The 21,921-nt window shown below is 36.5% G+C and overlaps 1 protein-coding gene across 7 annotated transcripts in view; it reads left to right on the top strand.

Annotated features, from left to right (window-relative positions):
• GRIA4 (glutamate ionotropic receptor AMPA type subunit 4) overlaps positions 1 to 21,921 on the top strand; it is a 397,987-nt gene that overhangs the window by 345,458 nt on the left and 30,608 nt on the right. For all 7 annotated transcript variants that reach the window (XR_010727609.1, XM_066247650.1, XM_066247649.1 and 4 more), the window contains 2 exons: positions 1,379 to 1,577; positions 8,713 to 8,960. Coding sequence is in view for 6 of the 7 variants with exons in the window: in XM_066247650.1 (XP_066103747.1) it covers positions 1,379 to 1,577; positions 8,713 to 8,960 (447 nt within the window). In the remaining variant the exon portion in view is untranslated. The remainder of the gene's footprint in view (positions 1 to 1,378; positions 1,578 to 8,712; positions 8,961 to 21,921) is intronic.

The raw sequence follows: 21,921 nt of genomic DNA, 5'->3' as shown, positions 1-21,921 counted from the left end.
GTTTTATAGAGATGTTTTTCACTCTCTGTGGAGTCATAGCTCATTTTCTTTGGATGTCACTGAGACATTTTTCATTTTTGTTTGCCAAAAATGCAGCCAATCTCTGGTTGCAGAAAAAATACCCATAGAAAAAGTAGCTGAAGGCAAGAAAAACTGAGAATTAAATTTAAATAGTAATTTATATTAATCCAAGTATATGGATTTTTTAAAAGAAATGTATGCATTCTGGAAAAGAGACAATTTAGCCACAGTACAGTTTGTGCTCCCTAAGACCCAGGAAAACTGTAAATGTGCTTTAATTCTAACATACAAACATAAATCAATAACTCTCAACTAATGAAATAAAAAGAAACCAAAGCAAATTGAGTAATGGTTTTTAAAACCAGGATTAAGCAAACACTAAATTAAAACCAACAGTTGCCACTTATATGATAATATTGTACTTAAGAAGAGAGCATGTTAAAGCCAGAAATATGATGGAAAACATAAAATTTGTCTTCACATCCAACAATCTTTTAAAATATAAAATAGTTTGATGGTTTCAGTGAGTGAGATCAATTATGTGTATGCCTAGAACTTTTTCTTCATTCTATTCTCACTTTTCCTCTGCACTCACTCTCACCCACACAGCCCTGAACGCCAGAGAAAGTGGGAAAAGAAAATTTTGGGGTTTTTTTGAGATTGAGCATCAGTTTTTAATGTTGTTGCTACACACTGACAAGGCACATACTTTGGTCTCATATTGACAGTGACAGAACATTTTTATAGCAGTATGTAAAGATGCTTTAGGACATAACTCATCCTTCACACAAGTAAGAAATGGATCCTCAGCTATAATGACTTTGAGACCAATCCTCATCTAGTCCACCCCCACCTTGGCATATGTCCCATCCATCCTGGCAGGGCTCTGACTTAAGGTAAAAACATATTCCTTCAGAAAAGCAGCTACCAATTTGTATGGTAAGGTGTATTGCTATTTTCTGTACCATCAAGAGAAAAATGCTGCCCAGTAAGCCATGATACTGTGTTTTACCTCAACTATAGGCTGCATTCTAATATCAGAGATACTAAAATCTTAAGAGGGGGAAGGCATCAATAATTTTAAGTAAATTTTTCTCTTAATTTCCCATTACATTAAGTTCCACATTTCTGCCAATTAAACAATAAAAAGAAAAAAGCCTTCATATTTTTCATTTGCTATAACATCAAAAGATCGGATTATTCAGAAATTCTGAAATCATTCTTAAATAGATTATTAGAAAATAAAATAATACTACAATTGTTATTTTATTGCACACACGGTGAATTGATGACATTTCTTGTCTTTCTCTATATCGGGTAGAGAAAGGAAAATGTGCATTATCTTATCCATGTTTAGATCCCTCTCAGGTCGGATTGTTGGAGGTGTTTGGTGGTTCTTTACACTCATCATTATATCATCTTACACTGCTAACCTCGCTGCTTTCCTGACGGTTGAGCGAATGGTCTCCCCCATAGAAAGTGCGGAAGACCTGGCCAAACAAACAGAAATTGCCTATGGAACACTGGATTCAGGGTCAACGAAAGAATTCTTCAGAGTAAGTTAAAAGGAGAATTAACAATGAAACGTTCATCATTTTAAAATTCAGGCAACTTTGCCAACAATTATAGGTTCTAGCCATTGTCAGTTTTTCAAACACAGTGGTAACTGCTATGCTCAATACGAATGCTTTTACGTGGATTTTATAATCACTTTAATTTTCAAAAACTATTTGATTTGTTCACACTGCAAGAGGGACCCTCCCTAGGGAAGAGTAATAATGAAAAGGTAATGAAAACAACTTTATAATATAATCTGTGCAGATTTCAATGCTGAGAACCCTGTGATACTGCATCTGGCTTGTTGGTATTTGTGTGTATGCTTTGCGGCTACGAGTAAAGCAAGGCTTTTTTTAAAAGAACACATTTAACTTCCTGTATTTTAACCCAAAACTTTAATAGCAAGTTATACTTCCAACATGTAGTACATTATTCTATAATCTCCTCTATAACAATGTATTTTAAAGCAATGTATTTTCTTTCTCACAAGATAATTGTAGTAAAAACTATTAAGTTCTGGACACTTCTGGAAGGCATTGTATGGAATTATGTTTCTTCTTATTTCTCTTCTTTTGCAGACAAAATTCTTTAAACTGAAATAATTGCTTTTTACATACAGATATGGTCCCTTAGGCTTGCCGTTGAGATGGCAGATATTTTGTTTATACTTTGGTTTTTAAAGTTGCTTCTTTCATTATGAGGATAAATGTTGTTGTTTTTTTTCCATGACTTTCTTTTACTCTGGTTCTACTTAAATCTAGAAATACACACTTAGTAATGTATGATTTGAGATCAGGGTTTATTTTGTGACTTCAGAACTAAAAAATTAGAAAGGAGCTAGGGTTACATTTTTACAAATACATAACTAAATGATAATGAAGACATTTTGTGTTACTTAAAGAAAACAAGATATATTTCACCTATTTCCTAAGCTTTTGTGGAAAAATGATAAGCTTTTAAATACTTATATACAGTGTGTGAAAGGTTACACTTTAATTTAAAATGCATAGTTTCATCATTTTCTCACTCAGCTTGGGAATTAAATACAACAAAATGTTCTACTTCTTAAGCAAGGCTTAAGTTTCATGGACTTGAATTTTACTAAGATATTTCTCTTTTAAAAATGATTTGGTTATAGTATCCATATATATTACAGGTGTTTATGTAATACCAAATCAAAAGAAATTACTCACAAACTCAGTCAAACTCATCGCTAGGCCTGGTTAGAAAAAAGACACCAGAAGGAGGTGGGTGGGCTCGCTGAGGAGAGGGAAAGGATGAAGCAAGGAAAAAAAAGACACCAGACAATCAACATCTTTGTCAACAATGTGAGACATAGCTAGTAGAGATAATAAAACATTTATGCTAATTACAAAGCAACTATACTTTTTTTAAAAAAAATGTAAACATTATTTTAAAAATTTACATTATTCTATGAATACACATAATTAAGCAAAATTTTTTATTTACTGAGTGCATCCCAATCTATAAAGCTTGATAATGAAAACATATTGTTCTAACACATTTTAGCGCAATTTCAGTACCCTCATGGAAACCTGTAAGTTTATAACTGCTTCCACCCAAAGTGGAAGGTAAAATTTAGTAACTTTACCCTGAGACCATTTTCTATATTCATCAAAACAGAATACAGGTTTGTGCTATAACTTGCCTGTTACTGAAAAGAAAGAAAAAAAAAAAAGATGGCTGATATTCATGTAAATAAAGCAAATATTTGCAGATTCATCATTCTTCCTTGAGTGACAAGGGAGAAAGAAATATTACGTTGATACCGTAAAAGCATTTCAAACATAACTCACTGTAAAGCTCTTTGGCATTAAGCACACTGAGAATGTTTATTTCTAACATTTATAGAACTTTAAAAAACTGTTCAAGCTGAAAAATCTAGTGAGGTAGAAAACAGAAATGTATTGATAAGAAATACAGGAACAAGGAGAGTTGCTTCCTAGATTTACACAGCCTTTCAGACAAGTTTTGTGCTCACCAGGCCCTGTGACCTTTCTTTCCCACCCAACCTCAGTTTTTAAATTGAAAGAGTTTTGTAAGTATAGGTACTTATTGTTGCAGAACAGTGTGAAAGCTAATGGGACAAGAAAATCATTTTCCCTTGCAGCTCACTTTCAGGAATGCATAAAATCGCATTCATTTTCTTCCCAGCATTCTCACTCCTTTCCCATAGATGATGACCTGGTTTAAATAAACCATTTGTCTAACAGGTTGAGGAAACAGAATGTGAAGGGTATTTTTGTACTTGTCAAAAATGTTTTCTCATAGGAACGCAGTAATGGTACATCTATCAGCTCCACTAAACTGCCTCAGGCGGTGACCTGTACTCTGTGCTTCAAAAAAATGTAGTTATAACAAACTGCAGAATTAGGCCATGAGGGAGAATTACATCTGAATTCAATTGTTGTCTTGGTTTTGTCCCATTATGAAACTCGATATGGTCATGTTCAGTGCATCTTTGTTAAGCATAAATATAAAGAGGAATTTAAAGAGAGTCAGTATTTGTCGCTGAATGGCAGTCTTGCTGTGTAGTTATTTTTACAGTATGATACAACTTATTTGAACACTGATTTTCATTTCAGTGTGGATTTTATCCTATGCCTATTTCAGTCATCAGTGAAATCATGACTTTGCAAATGAGGTGGATTACTATCTTTGGGCTTACAATATTATCAAATAGTGCATTGATGAGCTCTTAGTCTTCCTGCATAAGCTACTAGAAACAGGAATGAATTTACCTGATAACAACGTATACATTTACTCTAATGAGTCACACCTGTACCTGTTTTTTAGTAATTTTGAGAAATTAAAAAGATAGCACATTTGTCCAACTTGTTTTAAGTAATAAACTAGTGCCTTAGATCAGATAGCTGCCCATGCATTATGTTTAACAATAATGATGAAACAAATAAATCTGAGATTAATTTTCTAATTTCAAAAAAATGACTCTTATGTTAACGCTGCTTATTACCTTGAGTATATTCACTCCCCAAACCTGATCCTTAAGTAAATAACACAGTTGAAGGTTTTAGGAACTTAACAGTTTCATTATCACTAAATTTATAAGCTTGCTGGGTCTGCAGAAATGTCCTCATTTTAGCCTGTCTCATCAAATTTATAAAGATTTGCTAGCCCTAACACCTTAACAAACATGCTCTTGTAGTCACGGATAAGGCAAAAGGATATTATTTCCAGCTCTTCGCTTATTGAATCTCCCCACCCAACCCCTTCACCATGTGAATGTGATCTTATCTAAACCATTCCCCTTTAAATCAGAATTTCCAGACCCTGGCCAGTCACTCAGTGGATAGAGCACCAGCCTGACATATGGACATCCTGGGTTTGATTCCCAGTCAGGGAACACAGAGGCGACCCTCTGCTCTCCACTTTCCCCCCTCCCTCTCCACTTTCTCTCCCCCTTCTCCTCCTGTAGCCAGTGGCTGGACTGATTCAGTCCAAGTGTGGCCTCAAGCACTGAGAATAGCTCCTTTGGAGCGCATCAGCCTCAGGCACTAAAAGTAGGTCAGTACTACAGCATCAGCCCAGATAGGGTTTCCAGGGTGGATCTCAGTCAGGGCACATGTGTGAGTCTGTCTCACTATCTCCCCTCTTCTCACCTAAAAAAAAAAAAGAAGAAGAAGAAGAAGAAAAAGATCAGAATTTCTAAATATTAACACAGTGACAAATCATGTGTATATATTTTCCAAAAAAATTGCTTTCACTTTTCCTTTATTTTCCACTGGACATCTGTATTTTACCAATCCTATAATACTTAAGGTTGCTAAGTTTAGTGTAACTATAGTAATTAATTCAACCTCTTTTGAACTTAAGGTATATGTAACTCAATATATTTAAACAAATGCAGCAATAATATTCTTCACATTATTATTATAGAAATGGACTTCTAAAAAATATTAATGCCCTAATCATACTTGATTCCTTAAAAAGAAATTATTTGCTTTAATATTATGTTGCATTTTAGAGTTAAATTGTCTTCATAATTACCAAGCTCTAAAAATATTTTTTTTCCATTTTACTATGTTAGTTTTGTTTAGCTCTCCCGTTTCTTTAATGAGATACTGAATAGTAACTGAAAAATTTTGAAGTAACTAGCATGATTTCAAAAAATATTTTAAAACATATTTTGATTAAAGTAGTACCCAGCTTAATTTTATTTCTACTGATTTCAACATATTATACAGTGTGAAATATATAATATCTGTGGAACTCTGTATCTTTTGTGGTAAAACTCTCAAGCTATCACTATATTTTCTAAAGCCATTATATGCCTAAAGGAAGTTTAGCAACACTTCTCTAAATTGAAATGATCCAAATAGATATTTAAGGACAACCTCTGTCAAATGACCCAGAGAGTTTATAAGTTTCAGAGAATAAAACTCGTTATAAAATGGGAGAATTAGTTCTTTGGGAGATAACTCAGTTATGGAAGCTGGAATGAATGAGGCCTGGCAACACAGCCTCCCTGGTGGATCCTCTCTGAGTCCAGCCACTCCTCTGGCCTGGAAGCACACAGAATTTTTGCAGCTAAATTATAGCGGTGGCATGAAATTTCCTAATGTAATGATCAGAGATAACCTGTCATTACCTAAACATAAACACACACCACTGTCTCTATATCATGAGATATTGTTTTTTTGTTTGTTTGTTGTTTTGTTCGTTTGTTTTTTTGGTGACAGAGACAGAGAGAGTCAGAGAGAGGAACAGACAGACAGGAAGGGAGGGTGATGAGAAACATCAATTCTTCATTGCAGCTCCTTAGTTGTTCATTGATTGCTTTTTCTTATGTGCCTTGACCGGGGGGCTACAGCAGACTGAGTGACCCCTTGCTCGATCGAACCAGTGACCTTGGGCTCAAGCTGGTGAGATTTGCTCAAATTAGATGAGCCTGCGCTCAAGCTGGCGACTTCGGGGTCTCGAACCTGGGTCCTCCGCATCCCAGTTCAACGCTCTATCCACTGCACCACCACCTGCTCAGGCTCATGAGATATTGTTTTAAGTGTTAATAACATAAAACATTTCACAGGACACTACAGGATGTCTATTTCCCATCTTGATATTTATCACCACATTTGAATATACAATTAATATAATATATCTGGGTTCTTTTGGTGTTCAAGTATGCACCTCTCTTACTGTATGTGCCTTATTATGTGGATTTATTGATAAAATTTCCAACTTACAAAACTGAAATTATAAATATGTCTTTTAGAGTCTTTCTTTGTCTACCTGAAAAATTCATTTTTGCCCCAAACTATGTAGTCTTCAGTTTGCCATTCAGGATACTTGGCTTTTTAAGATTCACTTCTTGTTGAATTCTGTATTAGGGTAAACAAAGAAAAGTCAATGTACATAAATGTACATTCTATTCAAGATTTGGCCTCATGCGTAGATTTAAGTCTGAATGAAGTCTCCATTACTTTTTATTTGGATCCAGATGCAGAACTTTTAGCACCTTGTTATTGAATAAATGCAATTGCACCAGAAAAAAGTTTCTGTGCATGCCATTGTAATATCAAACATCAGCTTGGCAGGTAGTCCAGTGGATAGAGTCTCTGTCCAGCATATGGATATCCCCAATTCAATTCCCAATCAGAGCACACAGGAGAAGTGACCATCTGCTTCTTTCCCCTTCCTGCAGCCCGTGTCCCAATTGGTTCAAACGTGACCCTGGGTGCTGACAATAACTCTGTTGGAGTGCATCAGCCTCAGGCATTAAAAATAGTTTGGTACTCAAGCGTTGGCCCAAGATGGGGTTGCCGGGTAGATCAGGGCACACCTGACAGGAGTCTGCCTCACTATCTGCTTTCCTCTCACCTAAAAATAAAAAATAAAAAAGGTGTCAGTCTTTTCTATCTTATTAAATATATCCTTTGGGGACATTTGAGTTCATTTAGATATATTTTTTCATTTAAAATGTGTATGTGGATGAAAAAAATCTAAATGAATGCAGATACCTGCAATCAGAACTGGGTAAATTATATAGTGGTAGTAATGTAGATGGAGCCCAAATGGACAAAAATAAATAAGTTTCTTGGCTGACATCAGGGAATTAGAATGACTAACTCTCTAACACATAAAGTGGAGAAACTGGAATTACTTCTCTTTAAAATTTAATCCATATTCTGTTTGGAGATTTTGTGAGGAAAAGTCTAAAAATATTCCGGTAGATCTAGAGTTTGATTCTTGTGTTATGGATATTTGGTTTGTAAACTATCGTGATTTCTTCTCTTGTCCTCAACTAGAGATTTGAAAAGGAGTGCACTTTTTGTATACTTCGTATCTGAATGATTTTCAGTAAAACTTTGAGGCATGAGAAAAGATAAGGAGAACAACAAATCTCCTTATTTGCTATAGTTTAAGAATAGTATCAAAAGGTATTTTACAAAGCTAAAATTAAATCTTACCTGGTCTTTTTCAAGTGTACCATGAATGTGATACAAAACATTATTTTAAATGTTCAACTCTTTATGGCATTCTGCATTTAAAAATAATATGGTGTTGTTTAAGCAGCTATGTGGAATAATTAGTGCAAGAGGTAACAGCTTCTTCAGATATCACTTTTAAATGTCATTTCAGTGATATCCTTAGATCAGGGGTTAGGAACCAATGGCTCGCGAGCCAGATGTGGCTCTTTTGATGGCTGCATCTGGCTTGCAGACAAATCTTTAATAAAAAAAAATAATAACATTAAAAATATAAAACATTCTCATGTATTACAATCCATTCATTTCCTACTGCTCATGTTCATGGTTGCGGGTGTGGCTGGAGCCAATCACAGCTGTCCTCCGGGACAACACCCAATTTTTATTGGATAATGCGTAACATACACGGGTCATTGTATGGCTCTCACAGAATTACATTTTAAAATATGTGGCATTCATGGCTCTCTCAGCCAAAAAGGTTCCCGATCCCTGCCTTAGATAGTGGTAAAAGGCTGTTTTCTAATTGTAAAATAATCATGTCATTGTGGCAAATTAGAGTTAGCTAGCAGTGGAAAGGGACTAAAAGGTTATCCTTATCTCGGTTCTGTCCATATTAACGTGTTGTTCCCTTCTTTCCTGTATTTAATTTTATTTTCATTTTCTCCAGAGGTCAAAAATAGCAGTGTATGAAAAGATGTGGACCTACATGCGATCAGCCGAGCCGTCCGTGTTCACTAGGACTACAGCTGAAGGCGTAGCACGTGTCCGCAAATCCAAGGGCAAATTTGCCTTCCTCCTGGAGTCCACTATGAATGAGTACATTGAGCAGCGAAAGCCGTGTGACACGATGAAAGTGGGAGGAAACCTGGATTCAAAAGGCTATGGAGTAGCAACGCCCAAGGGTTCCTCATTAAGGTGGGTGGGATAGTATAACAATAGAACATGTGTTGTTATAGTATTCCACCTTCCCTGATGTCCCTGAGAGAGTTATTTTGTTTTGTTTGTGAACATGGTATGTTTGTTTGCTTGTTTGTTTTCTTTTTCTCCATTTCATATTTTTGGTCAACAATCAGGTAATTTTTTTAAAATAATTTATAGTGATTAATCATAGTTGATGTATATTTTTTTAAGGCCATATAAAAACCTAACTGGTTGAACACTAGCTGCTTCCAGTGGGCCTAAAACATGGGTACCCTATGTTTCTAGAGCTCATCCACTCTTTTTGGCCACTAAAACCTATATTCTCATTGCGTCAGTAATAATTCTACATTTTATTATTGTTTTTAAAAATTCTGCCTGCCTACTAGTTTTTGAGTAAGAAGACATCCACCTCTTCCTAGCAAACCACTTTTTTTTTTTATTTCAATGTTTCATTTATTATTGGCAGCATTATATTTTAGATTATCCCAAAGTTGTGTGGGCGCTCACTTTGTGATCCCATCTATTTAAAAATGCAGTCATGATCAAAGAGAACACTGGACTCTGATTTTACGGTGCTTACTCAAGTCACACTCCCACCTATTGCAAAGGGAGTGTGGTGTAAGTAAGATCTGTAGAACTAGACCCAGTGGCAATCCAGAATTTTTCGCACAAGACCCCTAAAATGTGATTCATGAGCAAAGCATTACACAGGTGACTAATCTACATGTGCTAAAAAGGAGACTTTCATTCTTAAGGAAATGTTGGTAAAAATCTGCCCTTTTCACCCTTTGGGTCCTGGACATAGAGAAATCACATGTTTATGTCCAGGAGGCAGCATTTTCTATTTTCCTTAAGCAATAAAGGCTGCTGTTGAATTGCTGGGGCTAGAGCAAAGGCGAAGTCGAAAGTGATGACTGACAAATTACTCTGGTCTCAGCGCTGCTTAGGAGAGATTCGTACAAAGCACAGATACAGATTCAAGAAGAAATCAGAATCTTTTCTAAAGGACTTAACCAAGAAGCTGGTCTTGAAAAATGATGTTTCTGGTAAGCCTTTGAAAAATGAAGGTAATGAGACCTATATTATTGCCCAGCAGGAATGAAAGCAATATAAAAAGTATATAATTCTTTTTCATTGGTTTCAAAAAGGGAATTGCAATGTGTTTGGGATGTGTGTTGGGTGGAGGAGGGGGTAAAAAATATATAAGAAACAAATGCTACCGCTGGAATAGTTGTGTTAACCAGTATTGTGTGTTTGCAATCTACAGTATAATAATTATGGGTTTTATGTTTTGTTTGTAAGGGACAATTTAAAAAAGAAAGAGCAAATCTGGGTGTGGACTTTGGCAAGTCAGGTTTATGTGACCATCCCTCTCATATGAAACTGGAGAAATGTGCAAGGACAAAGCTAAACTAATAAACTATCAACAAAATTCTACTCAAAAAAAATTTCAACAATTCAGAAACTTAAATTGGCATCAGTAAGTTTGGTCTTTAAGGGAATATTTTGTATAATACAATGTGAAGATATGTAAAGTCAATGAGGCCAACTAGCAAATAAATCTCTGTTGAAAGCATAGTTATAAAAGCACCTGAGTGAAAATAATTTAAAAGAAATAGAAGGGGAGAAAGCAATGGTAGTTGATATGTAGATTGGCATTCAGGCTATTGATTACATTCACTGGCTGTCGCTTTTGCTCTTAATTAATTCTTTGTGGATGTTGCTGTCTTGTCCTCTGTCTTATGTCTACTGATAAAGTCAAGTTCCAGGGACTGAATCTGGCCCTCAGATACGAGTGTGCCTGATTCGCATTGATGGCAAGACTTCCCTCTTAAATGTGCCACTTTGTCAAATCCACACTACAAGGATTGTTTAGGGGGAAGCTGAAGGGCTTGTCTGTCTAGAACTGTATAATAATCAGCTATTGACTTCCTCCTCTTTTCCTGTCCTTCCCTGGATCTTGTTAATGAGGCAATTGTTAGAGTCGGCTTCCTGGATGGCGAGTTTGTTTATGTTCTTTGTTTTATGCATGCCACAATTTCCTGAGCAAGCTGGACCCTGCATGCCAAAACCACAGTCATTTTGTCCTTTCTTTGAGAACCTTGGAAGAACACTGAGGACTAACCCCCATTCACCTAATCCCCCACCTCCTCACTCCAACACCCCCAGTCCAGCTAAGCAAGAAGCTCATTAAGCTTCAATTCTCATTCTCATTTGACTATGATTCCTCTGTTACAAAAGAGGCAAACTAATGTAGAGACGGACTAATAAGCACCTTCTAATAAATGATTTAGTTTGTAGGAGCAAATTCAAAATTACTGCATTCGTCAGAGCAAGATCCAGAAAGCATAAAAACCTGCTCAGAGAGTGCCTTTGAACCCTTTCTGCCCTATTATTCAGTAAGGACTAACTATTTTTCTATAGGATCTTTTTAACCCGGGTCTTTAGGTTAATAGTTTTGGATATAGTGAGACTTATGTGTTTTATTGTCATTAATTATGGTTTTCTCACAAACTCTGCTGTTTTGGTTTATTATGAGACTTTAAGAAAGTGAACACAGTTTTCTCTTTTCTATAAGTTTAACCAGAGAATGTGGACAAAGGACTAGCAATCTTCTGTCAGTCAAGGGTGTTTTAAGTTTCTAGAGCTTGCTGTTTGGTCAAAATACTTTTAAAAAAAAGAGGAAGAGTATGGTATATAATCAGGATGGAATATAAGGACTTGGGTTTTAATGTAGACTTTAAAACAAATGCAATCAGGGTCATCACAAAAAGTATATCTGTGACTGGGTCAAAACTATTACAGTATCCATGACTAACACTCATCTTTATGGTAAAGAATAATATACAGGCCCTGGACAGTTTGCTCAGTGGTAGAGCGTCAGCCCAGCATGTGGATGTCCCAAGTTTGATTCCCGGCCAGGGCACACAGATGAAGCACCCATCTGCTTCTCCACCCTCCCCCCTGTCCTTTCTCTCTATCTCTCTCTTACCCTCCCGCAGCCAAGGCTCCATTGGTGCAAAGTTGGCCCAGGCACTGAGGATGGCTCTGTGGCTTCTACCTCAGGCACTATAAAGGCTTAGGTTGCAATGGAGCAATGGCCCAGATGGACAGAGCATTGCCCCCTGGTGGGTATGCCGGGTGGATCCCGGTCGGGAGCATGCGGTAGTCTATCTCTCTGCCTCCCCACTTTTTGCTTTAGAAAAAAAAAAAAGAAGAATATACAAGTTCTTTACTGTCCAAAGAGACTTTCAAACTATGTTAGCTGGGCATGTACGATGAAATGTTAATATGATTATACTACCACTAACAGTTCTCTGTTACAGAGAGTCAATAACTATGCTCAGAAATTATTGTTTTTCTGAACTTTGACATAGGTTCTCCAATTTTGAGGTGAGTATATTGATACTGTTAAACTTAGCAGCTATAGATTCTAATATAAAACACGGAAGTAATTATAAGTAAATCTGTTACTGGAGAAAAGAAGACACCTTGATTTTTGCCTCCTTGAGAGAAAGATCTCAATCAAGAGACCATGTCCAGCAAGTAAAGGAAGAATTTATTGGCCATGCAGGGAGAAAGTCAGAGAAAAAGGGACCTTGGAGACAGTTTCGGGAGAAGACCGCCCAGGAGGAGCGGTCACTGCCCACTGCTCCCTAAGTCCCTTAGAGCTTTGAAGAAACAGAGAGGCAAGGGAAATGACCAAGGGGAAGAGGAGGGTGGAGGGGGGTAAAATGAGGAAATGTTCTTGGAAGGGAGAGCAAGCCAGGTCCTCATCACAAGGGCTTTTAAGGGTGGAGATAGTAGATGAGGTCCCCAAGGGAGGATCTCAATAGAATATTCATGAGCTTTCCAGGTGTGTTTTGTTAAGACCCCGTTCTCCTCTGGTTGCAGGTGATCATTAATCAGTGAAGCTGGTCCTGAGGTCAGCTGTGGCTTCCCTTTGTCAGTTTTTGCTGCTTTTCTGGGCCTGGAGCTGAAACACACTGTGGCCTTGATGTTATCTCTAAGGCTTAATGCTTAAGGGAGTGGTCATACAAGGGCTTGTACAGGAATCATTTAAGGCTGTTCTGCCCCTTTTTCACTCCCCTGCTAAGGAGGTCTAACCCACAGGGCCAGCAACATGCCTCAGAGGAAAGTTCAGGGAAGGGTCCCAACAGCATGACTAGCAATATGCTAGGGTAGGAAAGGTTACCCTGGGCGCAAGATCCTTGTTTTACCAGTTGTTCTGCCTGTTGCTAAGCACCTGGGACTTTCTTCCCTAGTGGCCTTCTGTGTTGGGCCTATAGTCCTTGCTCCGTGCATGTCTGTCTAACTGCCTGTTACAAGTGGACCTACAAACTATAAATATTAATGAGTGAAAGAACTTAGATCTTACTATTGTGCTTATTTATTTTTAAGTTACCTTCTAAAGAAAACTTTCAGTCCTGTGATATTTTTTTAAAAAAAAGTCTCTTTTATATATTATCTCTCAACTTTTTCCATACCTTGATATTTCTCCTGAACCTTCTTTCCATAGGCACAATGTAACTTATATTATTGTCAATGTCATGACCTTCCATCCCATTCCTTCTTCAATACCCTTGGCAATCCAAAACATTTGTGAAAATCTTTCTCTGGCTAAGAAATACATATTTAAAGCTTGTTTTAAATGTGTGTGTGTATATATATAGACATATATGGTATTGCAGTGGAATGCAAAGTTTAGATGAAAGAAGAAGTATGTTTATTTTACCTTTACTGTCAACTTTACTGTAGTATAAATGTCTACCATACTATGGTATTTATTGCATAGTAAAGCTGTGTACTTTACTATCAGATATATCTTTACTATATTATCTATATCACTCTAGCCACTATACTCTTGACCAGGAGTCCCCAAACTTTTTACACAGGGGGCCAGTTCACTGTCCCTCAGACCATTGGAGGGCCAGACTATAAAAAAAACTATGAACAAATCCCTATGCACACTGCACAGATCTTATTTTAAAGTAAAAAAAACAAAACGGGAACAAATATAATATTTAAAATAAAGAATAAGTAAATTTAAATCAACCAACTGACCAGTATTTCAATGGGAACTATGCTCCTCTCACTGACCACCAATGAAAGAGGTGCCCCTTCTGGAAGTGTGGCGGGGCCAGATAAATGGCCTCAGGGGGTCGCATGTGGCCCGCGGGCCGTAGTTTGGGGACCCCTGCTCTTGACTTTACTATGCAATAAATAAAACTTGTAAGGTTGTTTAAGTGAATCATAATTTAGTTAATATAGATTTGCTGACTATTAAATAGTCGTTAGATAGGAATACAGATTTAAAGATATTCAGATATGTGTAAGTACCTCCAAGGAGCAAAGCAGTTGAGCAAGTCTGGAGATTTCCCCGGGAACTTTGTAAGGATTTGTATATATGACCCTAATAATTGAAGCCAAGGTTTTAAAAACTAACCTCCTATAATTTCCATTCAAATTTTGCTTTCTCTAAAGATGTTTATGAGACTGTATTTAAAATAAGACAAATGCTCTGCCACCCCTTCTTCAAAAAAAAAGGAGGGTGTTCCAAAAGAATTTGATCCGTAGTTGATCTGGAAAAAAAGTCAGGCCTGTGAGACTTACTGATGCCCAGTAGCAGAACCCACAGCAACGTGAGCTGACCCTTTGAAACCAGACACTCACACTGAGATTAGAACAGGCAAGTCAGAGCCCCAAAGTAATAACATGTCCGGGGGCAGAAGTACTGAGAATGAGAATTAGAGTAGCACACCTTCCTCTGAACTCTTTCAGTATTTAACACAATCACTGCTTTCATAGGACACTTGGACCAAGTCTAGATCTGTATCAGAGTAAGAAAAGCTTTCAGCAGGAATTGGACTTTGGAGGATTTGTTAAGGCAGATTAGACATAATATTCAAAATTGGATTAGACTTAATATTCAAAATTATGCATGAAAAACTGTTTTCCCTAAGGAACCACTTTCCCATGTGAGATCTGTGAGACACACTCAGTCATCAGTTCAGGTGTACTTGGGAGTGTTAGAGAAAAAGGGTTCTCTGACTTTTGTGTGCAATGATAAAGCTGTAGTTTATCTTTGGTGGTAGTAAAAGTCAACTCTTAGTACTTAATGTAGACACTGAGAAAATAAAACCATAAAATTACATATTTTAAAAGCTAAGCACATAATATTACTGAGCAGACTTGGCCTCAAAGTGAATAAACTTTAACTTGTTTTCTAAAATGAGCTGCAGGTGAGTTGTACATATTTTTTTTAATTTTAACTATTATGAAAAGAGGTATGTTTTTACTCATGAACATCCTTCTTTTTCTTTTTTCTTTTTTTTTTTGTGGTTTCATATTAAAAGATCCTACATGTAACTTAGTTTTTGTGATTCTATCATGTTTTGGAATGCAGCCTATTGGGCTAGGGATTAGAAAACACACACAACAAATCAATTGCACCTCTCAGCACACACTCACAAATATACACACAGTCCCCCCTGTCTCCAGTGGTGATATGCTCAAACACCCAGTTTGCTATAACAATGCTGATATTTGCTGTGGATACCGAGTATTTTGCATTCAAAACTGAGATGTCACATGGTAAAGGTATCAATGCTACATGTGTCCCAGGGAAAATAAGTCCCTCTAGAACCCAAACAGCTGATTCTTCTCTTTCTAGATGTTGAGTACAGTAAAAAAATATAAAACTTCCCATTGCCATTTGAAATTCCAGATTTTTCACTAAGCTCTTTCCTATCTTTAAAAGATTAAGATTATACTTCCTCAGGAAAAGGGAGAAAAAGTTGCTTGTTTCTGCATTTTTTAAGATTTACCAAGCATTATACATTTTTGCCATTGATTTCCCTTCATTCATTTGTCAGTTCATTCAACAGATAGTTTTATCTGAGCCTTTACCAGGTTATTTTTATATGGTTCACTCTGGGTAGTGTAGGTAACACCACGGCTGAAAAGTTTTGTAAATTCAATGTTTAGCTGTGTGATCCTTCTCACCATTGTGCTTAGAAGCTGTATTATAGTAATTGGCTTAAGAAAATGGGTGGTTTGTGGCCAGTCTAGCTTCTACCACTTCAAAGAGAATTGAAGTTAACAAGATAAAATGGCTACAAAAGAATTTTAATAGTTTAAGCTCTCAACCAGATTTGGTGACAGATCTAAGACAAGATCTCAATGCTGAGAGTCCTGATAAAGCCTGAATTCCTAACTGTTACTCTTTCGTTCCGCATAACTGCCTTATAAACAAATTCTATAAAGATAACAATCTTCCAGAAGAATATCTAGATCCTTAACAAGTCAAATTAATTCACTGTCAGCATGGAACTAATGTGAATGCAGAACCTATATCCAACCAAGTCAAGTAGTCTTAACCTACATGTGCCAAGTGTTTTTAAGAAATATAAAGTTGTATCTAAGAACAAAGTTCATAATCTAATATATACTAACTGTGCTGTAGATGAACTTGTGTTTACATTAGTAGTGTATTTAAGTTGTTTTTTTTTTTCCTGGCACATGTCTAGAAGCTAGACAGGTTCCACACTGTGTCACTCATCTTTACATTTCAGCTCACTCTAAGGCAGGGGTCTCAAACTCAACTCAGCATGTGGGCCGCAGAGCAAGATCACAGCCGTTCGGCAGGCCACACTAGGTCTACAAAAGGCAACTGTTATGCAACACTTTTCTCACTGCAGTTGAAAACAAAGAAAATCAGTACAACAAGCACAATCGTACATGCAGTTTACTCAGTGTCACAAAACGACCAGAAACTGTAGTTCGCATCACAACTGCTGTTAACTAAGCTAATATCTAGCTAGGATGCTAGAGAAATGAAAAATACAAGTAGGCCCCTAGACTTACTTAATTTTATCCAAAATATTTTGAAGTTCGTGGATTAGTCTGCGGGCCGCACAAAATTGTTTGGCGGGCCGCATGCGACCCGCGGGCCGCGAGTTTGAGACCCCTGCTCTAAGGAATGGTTTTTCAGAAGCAATTGCAGTGCCAGTGATCAGGTTAAACAGGGGATACAAAGGAACAGCAAAGCAAGTGCATGAGCATTCTGTGTGTTTGATCCCCCTCTCCCCCCGTGCTGGTGAGTGAAAGCCCAGATGTGAGTTCTAGAACTAAAGCTAAGACACCAGGGCTGTAAAGGAAACACGCCCCACCTACCATCACCAAGGCCCCCAAAATGCTGAAATCTAGAAAGAAGCACAGCTAAGATACCTTTGTAAGAAGATAAAATCCAGGTATTCAAAGCAAACCTCTGATATGATCTCCAAATTGTAATGATTTAAGTATGGCAAGAGATGGCAGGGAAATTTATGGAAGCAGGAACCCTATAACTAGGAAAATAGCAAGAGCTGCAGATGTTAGTATGCCTGGAGCTGCCGCTTCTGTGGTTATATTGTATCAGATAAATTAGTGTGGCTCAACAAATGTGTATGAGGCTTTTGTGTGAAGTCTCAACAGTAAGACAAATACCGGACACCAGAGAAATTATCCATGTGGGGCTTTCAACATCCCCAACCCCACCTGGCAAGCATGAGTTGACAAGGTGTGATGACATAAAAGCCTTCACTTCCATGACAAGAAAGAATGCTAAGACAATTTTGTGAGCTAACTGTGATGGTATATTCAAGTCAAATGAAAAGAGTTAATTTATGCATAAGGCTGGTATGTGGAGGACTGAATCCAAAGTAGATTCATATGTGTCAAACTTTAGCGTATTACTTTTCCATTGGATTTGCCTCCATTTCCTCATATTAGCATCTAGACCAATATTTAAATTCTCCAAAACAAGGTTGTTTCGTTTCTGCTGTGCATAATGTAGCTTTTGACAGTAGCTACAAAGCTGCTGTTTGGCACTGTCAATTAATAAAATGGGTCAGGTTAATTTTATTCCCTCTAAGACCTCAGACAATAGGACCCTGACTTCTATAGATATTAAATGCCCTTGAACTTTACAACTATAACATCACCTGTATTTAGCTTAGGAGTAGCTGTTCATTTATTCTCAGAATAGCAGCAAGGCCAGACAATCAGGAGTTTTTACTATTGTTGGGTTTTGCTTTTTATGCATCATTTGTGTAGGATCCTATTCTCCAGACTCAACTTTCTCAAGGAAAGGACACTAGGAAAATTACAACCTGGCAGGCTTCAGCACAGGCTGCTGCAGAGGAAAGCACCATTGCAGTTCTCAGAGAAAGCATGACTCTTACATAACTCTCACAACAGTTTGGCAGAAGCAAGTGGAGGAGCATGATAATCATAGGAAGTAACATTTCTCCTCCTTTATTGTCCCGGGACCCTCTCAGCTGAGAGTGAGGAGATGGCGGGAGGTACTGCACAGGACAGGGAAGAGGGGGCATCTTTATATTTGGAATGATTAGTCATGTAAATAATATTTTAGAAAATATATTAGGAAAACACACACAGAGAAGACTTTGGAGGAAGTGTGGTAATCAGATTTACCATAAAACTATAAAACACCTATAATAAAACACTACAAAGCTCACTTTATTACAGAGATGTAATATACTCCTAAGTGTAGCATTCTATATGATGACACTGTAATACAGTTTTATACTAATGATAAACACCTATATAGTACATAACGATTTTTCATAAAAGTGAAAATTGTATCCACTTTTTTCAGCATTGCATATAAGAAACCACTCCTCCATCTCAACTTTAGAAATTATTAGCGTTCTTTTTTGTCTAAAGATAATATCACACGAGATGGGGCTAGTTTAGGATTCATATTTAAGAAAAGGAAAATAAGATGTTTGGCAGTCATTTGGAATGAGTGGGACAAATAGTAAAGACTCTGGTTTAGAACTATATATATTTTTAAACTTAGCTGGGAATAAGAAACAGTAGAGCATTTATTTTCATTGTACCTCCACCAAATCAGCCCTATCACTCTATTTTCAGAATAAAATAGCATACATTTGAGATAATTTTGCCATAAACACAGCATTATATGCAATTGGCAACACCTGGGGAGAAAAATCACCATTTGACTCTCAAAAATCCCCAGCCATGATCCCAAGCTTTCTCAGAATGTGTGTCACATTGATTAGGAATATTTTATAAATAATAATTATACTAACAAAAGTTATAAATACTGTAAACACATAGTATATCCTCTGAAATACCAGAAAAGTCTTTTTCACAAGTAAAAGTAGCTTATTTTAAATAGGCAGATTCCCTACTTTCTGAAAACCCAAAAATCCACAAAATGAAATACACTTTCAAAGCCTTTTGTGAAACCATTTCAAAGTGCTCCTTTAATATCACATCATTTAACAATGAAGAAAAATTAAAGGCCTAAAAATATCCCTACCAACAAGTCTGCCTTTCAAAATATACAATAATGGAGTGTGGGAGAAATCTATCATTTTAAATCCCCTGACCATACAAAGTCCTTAGATTACTTTTTTCCTGGATACTCAATGAAGAAATGGACACACAGATTTTTATTTTTTATTTTTTACAGAAATGTTAAAAATTCCATCTGTTTTCCGTAAGTGTTAAATATTTGGGAGTTAGCAAAAATAAGAATTAAGTTGGAGTCATGAAAACACTAAAAGCTTCTCACTTTCAGAGAAAATAGAAGAGTGTGTGGCCCCTTCTCCACTGTCACTTTGCTGCACAGAAGATTGTATAAAAGTATCAAGAGCTCCTAGGAGACAGGCCTCTACTGTCATAGAGTCCTAGTTGTTTCATATTTGGGACAACAGATATGTAACTTCTGAACATCCTTTTTGAAATGACAAAGTGTCAAAACCCCATTAGTCACTCAAAGACTGCATCAACGGCACTCCAGCCTTAGTCTCCCCTCTTTTCAAGCATTTGCAACTTGGACCACAAAAAAAGAATCATAAAAGTGTTATCAGCAACTAACAGCTGCTCTAAGTTGCTAGTGCCTTTAGCATCAAGAACATTTTTTTAAAAAAATGAGAAATAGAAACCTTAAAATGAAAGCAAGTATCTAGAGCCCTAAGTCATACCCTAACCTTGGGTTTGTATTTGAGGCTAGTTAGAAGTAGAGTAAATAGGATCCAAGAAAAACTGACTTTAGATTGTCTCCCAGAGTAAAAAGTAGAAGGCATAGCAAAAGAAGAACAAAAAAGTGCTTTCTATTAAACAGCATTGCAATGATAATATATAAAGTAAAAAATCAGCTAGTATATAATTTAGTATTCTTTTAATTTGTTCACATTTATAAGATGATGTTTAAATTCAGTTTACTAAGAAATGCTAAAAAGTTATGAGCAGTGTGTTTCTTAAGTGAAACAGTAATAGTAACCACAAAGCATGGTACTTTGAAACCATTTCCGTATCTGTTTGTTTACTTGCTCTTTTTAACCCTCTACTAATGCCTTTTGCTATAGGTGAAGGCATTACAAATTAGCGATGTTAAGTGACTTGCCCACAGTCCCACAGCTGAAATTAGAACTGAAATCTTCTGACTCTCTCCAGTGCTCTTATGGAACAAAACAAAACAAAGACTTAATATAAATGTAGTTTACTTTAAAAACTCACTAAACCATTCTGTCATTCTTTCATGCTATAATTTTGGCAATTTGATAATTTTCAGGTATATTGAAAATACCCATATAAGCCTAACCTGTGGTGTCGCGGTGGATAAAGCATTGTCGCCAGTTCAAAACCCTGGGCTTGCCCGGTCAAGGCACATATGGGAGTTGATACTTCCTGTTCCTCACCCCTTCTCTCTTTCTCTCTATCTCTCTCTCCCTCTCCTCTCTCTCTAAAAATGAATAAATAAAATCTAAAAAAGAAAAAGAAAATCCTCATATAGAGATCAAGAAACTATAATGTTTAATTTATATTAAATACTAAATAAACTTTTTAAGTTGAAGAAATTACACAGAAGTAGATTTCAGGTCAACACAAAGATTTTACAGTTATAACTAGTCCAAAAAATGGGGAAAGTTGCTTATGATCCCCAATAATCAGAGTTGTTGAAGGAGAAGTAGAAGGGCTCTAAATATCTCTTAGACCCCACACTGTGACAGTGACATCTGAATTACTTTCCCACGTAGAGAGTCTGGGATTCTGAGTCATGCCCTGAACTATCTTTAGCAAAACAACCAAAGAATTCTCTTGTAGCTCTTTGAAGCTGCAGACAGTAAGAGTGGGGAAAATTCATTCCCAGAACTGCAATAGAAACTCATCCAGTTTTTGAATTAATAAGCCACTTCTTCAGTGAATAGCTGTTTTTGTCACAGTGTGTCTACATTATGAAATGGAAAATTATTTAAGGAAAGTACTTCCCTATAAAAACCACAGAACTAGAGACAGACACAGGTCTTGTATGTTTATATATAGAGACATTTAAAATTATATACCAACATCAAATTTTTGGCAAGGTACAAATCTGACAAAATTCATTGGATTATATAAAAAGGGTAATAAAAGAGCAAAAGTAAAGTACATGCATGTAGAAGGGCTTGCTTTGATAGTTTTTTAGAATAAAACATATATTTCCATGCTTAGATATGATAAAAAGTGACCCATGTCATGTGGTATCCTGTGATGTTTCAATATGTCATATTTTAGGGTGATTTTTAAGAGCATTGTAATAACACCAACAACTGCAATACCATCTAATTTCTTTTTCATTTTCCCCTCATCTCAAATAGCAATCATTTTATGCCCTGAAGCATGAAGACTTCATAGCCACTGTAATTCTGCCCAATCCAGGCAGGGTACACAGTTATTCTTATTCATAGATTCTCAGATCATTTCAGAAGGTAGATATTTACTTCAAAATTCTGTCATATGAAGTGGTTTTTGTGAATGAAATAGGTTTTTATAAAACACAATTTCCTCTTTTTTCCACTTATAGCACAGCTTTATAATTTCTGAATGTATTTATTCAGAAAAAAAGGAAATGCTTTATTTCTGTATATATTCTTTGGAA

Source organism: Saccopteryx bilineata, chromosome 1 (genome assembly GCF_036850765.1).
Source record: "Saccopteryx bilineata isolate mSacBil1 chromosome 1, mSacBil1_pri_phased_curated, whole genome shotgun sequence".
Taxonomy (NCBI): Eukaryota; Metazoa; Chordata; class Mammalia; order Chiroptera; family Emballonuridae; genus Saccopteryx; species Saccopteryx bilineata.
The sequence above is the reverse complement of the archived record's forward strand: the minus strand, read 5'-3'. Positions and strand labels throughout refer to the sequence as shown.